Here is a 7,500-nt window from a genome sequence, read left to right as displayed (position 1 = left end):
AGTCTGGTAGAGAGATGTACTTCCTAGAAGTGCCGTCGAGTCGTGACACGGACACCTCATTTCGTCTCGTATCAGCCCAATACATCAATCCTGTTATGTACGCGACTGCTATGCCTGACGGAGCTGTATAGAGATAATGGAAGAACTTATTAAATGAAAGATTTAAATTGTAATACCAACCCTTTACAAAGTGAAAAAGCTAGCACATACCCAGAACAGTCAATAACCAAGAGGTCCTCCAGACATCCAAACAATGATATCTGATTGATAGACGATGATTGTTTTGTGAGCTATTCCTTCCCTCGTGAATTCAGTCTCGTTAAAACACAAAAACAACAAGACACAAATATGCGACAATATTTGATTATGCAAGTGTGAGCTTGTTTATGTGTTTCTATGCGTGTGGCAATTCTTTGAGTCCATTTGGTACCATTGGAGAAGGAGAGGGAGAGGTAGAGTTGGAGGGAGAGGTGGAGGGAGAGGTGGAGGTGGCGGTAGAGGGAGACGAAGAGGGAGAGGGAAAAGGTAAAGCAGAAGGAGAAGGAGAAGGAGAAGGAGAAGGAGGAAGAGGAGAAGGAGAAGGAGAAAGAGGAAAATGAGGAGAAGGAGGAGAAGGAGGAGGAGAAGGACAAGGACAAGGACAAGGACAAGGATTCTCCAAAGCAATTAATGTGTAATGAGGAGTATAATAATTACTAATACTCACTGTCTATATGGTCGTCAACTAGAATATCGTGGGTGTCCCCTTTGATATTTATTCGAGCAATAAACTTCTCTTGTATATCAGTGTAATAAAAGTAAGCACTGATCGGGTCAAAGGTCAAAGCGGATGGACGCGTCGATCCTGGCAGTGGAAGGTGGCGATGAAATCCTATCCTGCTAAATCTGTCGATACGGACAATTGAAGCAATGTCGGTTCCAATGGCAGCGATGTATTCCGTTCTTGGTTGCACTGTAAGGAGAAAGAATAAACTTTACTCAAGTATGTCTGATAAACAACTTCATTGCAGATGAACGAGGTCACTTGCATAAGTTTAATTTATTGACTGTCTTCTCTCTTAAATAAGATGGGTAATGATTTCTGAATAAACTTGACAAAATTCAGTATAACCATGTGTAACGAAAAAGCAATCTTACTCGTAATTACGTAAAGACTTAATATCTGAGACTTAAGAGAATGCAAAAACTTCTACAATTAAATATATTTCTTTACTAAATTGCGGTTCATCCATATACGAGTGAAACATGACATAGCTCCATGATATGCTCTACGTGGTGTCCCAGAATACATACCTTGACTGTACCGAGCACTAAAACCTCTTTCTTCTATGGTGTTATCCGTTTGCATGTGGATTGTCAATTGGTTTGTCTTCGATAGAAAGCGAATCGGATGAGCTGGCCAGAAAGGTCCGTCATCGCAAAATGTCGCTGGTGTGAATTCTGACCAGGGCGTAGGATCAGCGATCTAGTGGTAATCAGTTCCAGATTTGGAACGGACAAACAAATAGACGGGAAGACAGAGATATAGAAACAAAACAAGAGTAACCAGTTGAATATGGTCTCTCGTAAAGTCGATACGCTCGTCAGGGATTGGATAATAAAATGTACATAGTTTTTGAGAGATTTTCATAAAACTTCCCTTGGTTTTATTGTTACAAAACAGTCGATCCATGTATGAATCTCTCAACATTGCGCTATAAAGAGAACTCGAAGACAAATATTCCTAAATTAATTGGTTAAGATTGCGGTGTAAAACAAATATTTATGTGCTTGAGCTCTTGTAATATTGGTAGCATCGTTTTATAATTTCTTTTCTTTAATGTATACGTCTTAAAACAATAAGTAAAACTTAAAACTTATTACTAATTTAAATAGCAGACAAAATCGGTCTGCCATAATCAGGGTATAAACGCTGCAGTCGTCAAATGCATCTCTATTGTCAAGTAGACTGCAACGAATGCACAATTCAAGATGAAAGCTCTTCCTTGAGAGATCTTAAAATGAAAATATACAATATCGACAATCCATATATGTTAGCTATGAGGTATTTTAAACGTATTTCTTAACCGTGCATGTATATATTTACCGTGATTGCATCGTAGCATTGACCGCTGGTATCTTCTTCGAGTTGAACATCATCAAACGTCAACTCGATGACTTTTCCTTCTGCAGCTTGCAAGTGCCATGTACAGTTAAGATTGGAAGGATACAAATTTGGATATTCAGGCGATGTAAATGTCCCCGTTGAGTTCGAGAGCGTGACGTTACAGGCTGAATGTTAAAAGAAGTAACATAGAGAGAGAGATGCATGGGTGAGGTTTATGTGGGTGCGGATGGCGAATATTTTTCCGAACTGATTTGCAATTACGGAGTGTTCAGCCAAACAGATTGCTCGTTACGTCAGCATCAATAATCACCATCGCTTGGAAGTTCGAAGACATACACTGAGTTACACACTGACACTTAATTAAGTCTAGTTTTGGGGTTTCCCTTCAAACGCCCTAACTTTATTTTAATGCTTGGATCACATGTGTGACCTTACTTATGATACATACGCTTCATTCCACTGGGTTCGTGTTTACTATCGCAAGATTCGCGAGCCGTTCTATTGAAATCGGAATTCGTTTCGCGGAATGTGTAGGCCTACACTAAAATCAACTTCACGGGGCGAGTTCACGAGTCTTGCATGAGTATACGCAAAACAGTATAGTGTGCAGAATGAAATATTTCCGTCGATGTACTGTGTACACAGTTATAATACATAGAGGCCTACAGCGCACATGTGATATACCAGGGAGTTGTTATCCATAAAAACTCCCTGGATATACCTTGTACGAAACTTTAACTGTGCGATGTTATCGAAAAATGCCTTCCCAGAAAACTTTGATCAAAGTAGATCATACAATGCTAGTGTGCTAAATATGTCTAATCCAATTCCAAACATATCTACATATATTTAAGAAAAGCTTCGGGTAATTTTGAACGGGAATATCTTCGTTGCAACGAATGGATGCAGACATTTTGGTAACCTCGCAGTGAAGGTTTCTATGGTGATGGCGTACCTTTTCCGACGAATCATGAGCGACTATTTACACACAATTGCAAACCTGTTTGGGAAAAAATCGAGTGCGGATGGCGGTCAAGGTGGTTATGTGGAGGGGCTTAGTGATTTGAATGACAGCGTGGAAGTAAAAGGGAACAACAAGGATGTATGAAGCTAGGAAGGCAATTGGAACATTACCTGCTCTAGACCCGATGATCTAACGATGACAACCTGGAAAAAGAAGTGTTATCTTTAGGATTTAAAGCGATTGTCCTATATATTTTGCTCTCTGAAACATAAATGTTACATTAGTCGCACAGAAAACAACGTATAATACATGTTTGAACTCACACGGTCATTTGGCTTTTTAAAACAAAATTCTAAATGCGGTTATAGTTATTAAATGTTAGGTTTGTTAACTTTAATTCTGAAGTCATAACAGCTTTCGCCAAATATCATCGTTTCTGCTACAAGTTTGTTTGGACTTAAATAAACGATACGATCACTAGTATTGTTTCTATGGTTTGAGATATTCACCTTTCAAATATGTTCATATCTCTGGAATGCTCTTTAAGGTTTAATTGATAGCGACGTCGTGCTCCTCAGTGCCGATCTCCATGTTACTGTTAATCCCCCCCCCTTTTTTTACCAATTGTCAATTTATCTTGTTATGAACAAAGATCATATGTGGATGACATTCAACACTATTTGTCCTTGACAAAATTGTTATTGCATTCTTTGTGGCCATCAAAAGTGTGTTTTCCTGTATTGAGTTTTGTGTTGCATCTGAGGAACTGACATAATGCGCTGTGTGTTAGACTAAGTAGTACCGCCACTTTAATTGTGACAACGCTGTAACAACTAAGATGTTTTAGGTTTCGTTGAAAAGGGGCAAGAAGAAGAAGAAACCATCTCTAATGTTCGAGGGGAGGGGGTGTTGTCTATTAATAAAACTGTTTTAATTAAATCATCGAGTCTTTCAACGCGAGCAAATTCTTACTGCATTTTTCTGTCCTCTATTTGCCAGTGAATACTACAACAACAATAAATCAATAAAAGTTATAATCTCTTTCTAATGTAAAAAAATATATCATCTTAATTTTTGTTTAGAAATGTAATCTGAATGGGTTACTTGCCATGTATAGTCCTCATTTTCAGATGTGTTGTTATTTTGTTTATCGATTAATTCTTTCAAGCAACAAGATGGTATGACAACTGTACACTCTCAACCAGCTTTGTTGACTGTGAACTTTCATTTACTTACTTAGTAATCTACCTTTAACTTAAAGTAGTCAACTTTATTTTGGAATACATACAAGTGAAAAGATCATTACAGGGAAACTAACATAATCATAATTATCATTTTCCTTACTTTCTAAAAGCTCCTGTGACTGTGTGACTTCAGCGGAAGTTAAAACGAATATTGTCATCTAACAACAACACCTTGTTTGTTTGAAAATATCACAGTATAGAGTATATTGTGTTTAAAAATATTCAAGTTTTCATTTTGACCAGAATATGAACTGTCAGCTGAAAATGATTTGAAGCTTTCTTTTCAGACACAATTTTGTTTAATTTTAATATAATTATATATATTGATACGAAATGAAGGTAACTTGATTATATATACCTATGTTGATCTATAAGGGGTACCTATGTACAGAGTTTGATATTCCTACATGCCCCTCTTATCGAGAACTCAATTGACCGCAAGTGACCAACAACAAAAATTAACATTCATTCTTCAAGTGTGGAACATGCTAAGATTGAGATCTGTCCAATTTTCCCTGCTTGAATCATATTTTTTTGTAAGGATTTTGCATGTTGACCTCTGCTGACCATTGCTGTCCACCAACACACGATAGACTTGTTCTTCTTCTCTTTGGATGAACATTTTGACAATTTATTCTTTTGCGGTCTTTCCTTCTCCTGCAGTCGAGCAAAATGCATCAACTATAGTAAAATTGCCGAGACGTATTAAGCCTAACTGTAATATCATGTAGGCGTATGACTAGGCCTAGCCTTATAATGTGCATTAGTTTACCATTAGTGTTAGGCTATAAACACGATGCAACTATTGGCACGGGTGTCAATCCCAATTGTAAAGTGTGTGTATGTGGGGGTGTGATAAAGGGAGGGTATAAATGACTGAACACGGTTAAAACTGAGTAGCGCACACCGCGAGCGCTTTGGCGCAAAGCCTTTACGGGGAGGGGTCCAGGGGCCGGCGTTAGGGCCACTGACGGGGCCTAGGGCAGTCTCATCTACATAAATCTTAAAATCTGCCACTGTTTGTTGTTAATTTAGTGTTTAGTGTTAATGTTGCATAATAATGCTGCTTCGATATGCGTTTATGCCAGGGCCTTTTTAAAAACTTTTTACTGGGTGGAGCATATCCCAAACGGGACCATCATGACACTATCTAAGCGGAGCGCCATCATCGATTGGCGCGAAAAGTAACAAGGAAATATTGCCAAAACTGTCTTCCAGATTGCCGTAAATGGCACTTCCCAGGCGTTGTAAGTTGCATCTCATGTTTTAGAAATGAACAATTCCAAAAACAATTCCAAAAACAAAATTAAATTTGACAAATTCGGTAAAGTCACTTGGTAGGGTCAAAATGGGACTTTACGTTACTTTTTAAGCTCTGCTTTATTCATGTTTTACACAGATAATTGAAGACATAAAAGCACGCTAGGAAAAATTCTGAGCTTATATATCAGCTCAGGGAAGCCATATGGGGAAAAAGTGTCAAGTAATTGTCTTCTTTGTAAGGAGCTTTATTATCATGCCCATATGCTTTATACTTGTTATCTTTATTTTTGGTGGGTTTCTTGTACAAGCTACGGCTTCCAAGCCCTTCCACTATTTTCTCTCCGTAATTTCCATTATTTTTCTTTTATGTGATTTATTACTTATTATTTTCTTTGCATGGTATTGTCTTCATAGTCCTATTATTATATAAACATTGTGAGGAAATGGAAAAATAAATGAAAATGAAAATGAAAATGAAAATGGGAAATGAAAATGAAAATGAAAATGATAATGAAAATGATAATGAAAATGAAAATGACAATGAAAATGAAAAAAAAAACAGCTCATGAAAACCAAAACAAGCGGACGATCATCGCATCCGCGATCCTGCATGTACGTGATTAGCGGTTAAAATAAACCTTGTGTTTCTTTTCCCTCCATTCCTACAATACGTGCTTATAAATTGGAAGAAATAATATGATCATTTCGTTAAAACTGACTGAAAAAACGCATACTGTCCCAAGCGTTCAGATTATGCTCGCGGAGTGTTAGCTCAGTGGTTAACGCCGGTGCCTTCAATCATAAGGTCCCCGGTTCGAGTCACTCCAAGAATAATGTATGTCGTCCAGTTATAGAGTTGTTGACAATTGACAATTCATAATCATGGACGCTTAATATGAATGTAAGAGACTGACTTCGGTCAGCTTGCGGCTTTGATAAGCCTATGAGGCTGCTTCGCAAGTTCCTGCTTGCAGGAGGATCTAAATACATACATACATACATTATCGTAGGCCTGTAGGAAGTGGAACTCTTATGAGGACAGTCCCCCCCCCTCCCCCCGTAGGCTTCGGACCTGTACTTGGCATCAGTTAACACAATCACAGATATACATTTATTGAACATGTGTACATTACTACTACTAATAAAATCCCAATCAAAACAATCGAAAGCTTTTTCACAATCATGAAAGAACAGAAGACCCGGAACGTGATTGTGGTAGTGTGATCAATCAAGTCCAACACAAAAATGAATATTTCCCCCAATAAACTTGTTTTAATAAAACCAGTTTGATTATTCCCAACAATTTTGTTGACGACTCGTTTCAGCCTGTTAGCCAATACTTTGGCTCCTATCTTGTAGTCAGTGTTGGGAAATTGTTACAAAAATTTGTTACAGCGGCTCCATTATTGTCCAGAATCAGTCCTGGTTGCATCAAAACCTACAGAACCAGCTGCTCGCTTTGAGAAATAAAACATGTTTTGTCATTCTATTCTGAAAACGTTTGTAACTTAACGTCTGTCAAACGTGTGTGATAAAATTACATTTAAACAGGAACATTCAGTATACCCAATATGTGATGTGATCGCGCTACATCACTTTTCAACGGAGTTTAGTCACCAATTCGTATCATTGATTCTTAAAATATAAAATTGATGGACCGTCATGTCTAGCATGACGGAATCACACTTAACACCTGTTGATCACAGTAGGGCTAACTTGTAAAGGATATATCCTATAAAAAGTAATATCCATGAACAAACGATCACACTTCCTTCGTATAAATCCTTTATAAGCAAGACCATTTCCGATGGATATTTTGTATCAATGGTGTGGATAGTTTTTTGCAATCAACAACTCAGTTGGGACAAATTTGTATATACTGTACTTCTATGTCACCATTCAAAGCATTTGCACTATTAACA

At 37.7% G+C, this 7,500-nt stretch overlaps 1 protein-coding gene across 2 annotated transcripts in view; it reads right to left on the bottom strand.

The window, feature by feature from the left end:
* The window catches only part of LOC139980490 (cubilin-like), a 30,171-nt gene that overhangs the window by 7,690 nt on the left and 14,981 nt on the right, over positions 1–7,500 (bottom strand). For both annotated transcript variants that reach the window (XM_071992136.1, XM_071992137.1), the window contains exons 10-13: positions 2,087–2,271; positions 1,294–1,465; positions 707–952; positions 1–123 (exon numbers count right to left, since the gene is read on the bottom strand). The exon at positions 1–123 is cut by the window's left edge and continues 46 nt beyond it. In XM_071992136.1, coding sequence (XP_071848237.1) covers positions 1–123; positions 707–952; positions 1,294–1,465; positions 2,087–2,271 — 726 coding nt within the window. The remainder of the gene's footprint in view (positions 124–706; positions 953–1,293; positions 1,466–2,086; positions 2,272–7,500) is intronic.

The sequence above is a fragment of the Apostichopus japonicus genome, chromosome 15, assembly GCF_037975245.1.
Source record: "Apostichopus japonicus isolate 1M-3 chromosome 15, ASM3797524v1, whole genome shotgun sequence".
Lineage (NCBI taxonomy): Eukaryota > Metazoa > Echinodermata > Holothuroidea > Aspidochirotida > Stichopodidae > Apostichopus > Apostichopus japonicus.
Note: the sequence above shows the minus strand (reverse complement) of the source record. Positions and strands in the feature narration are given on the sequence as shown.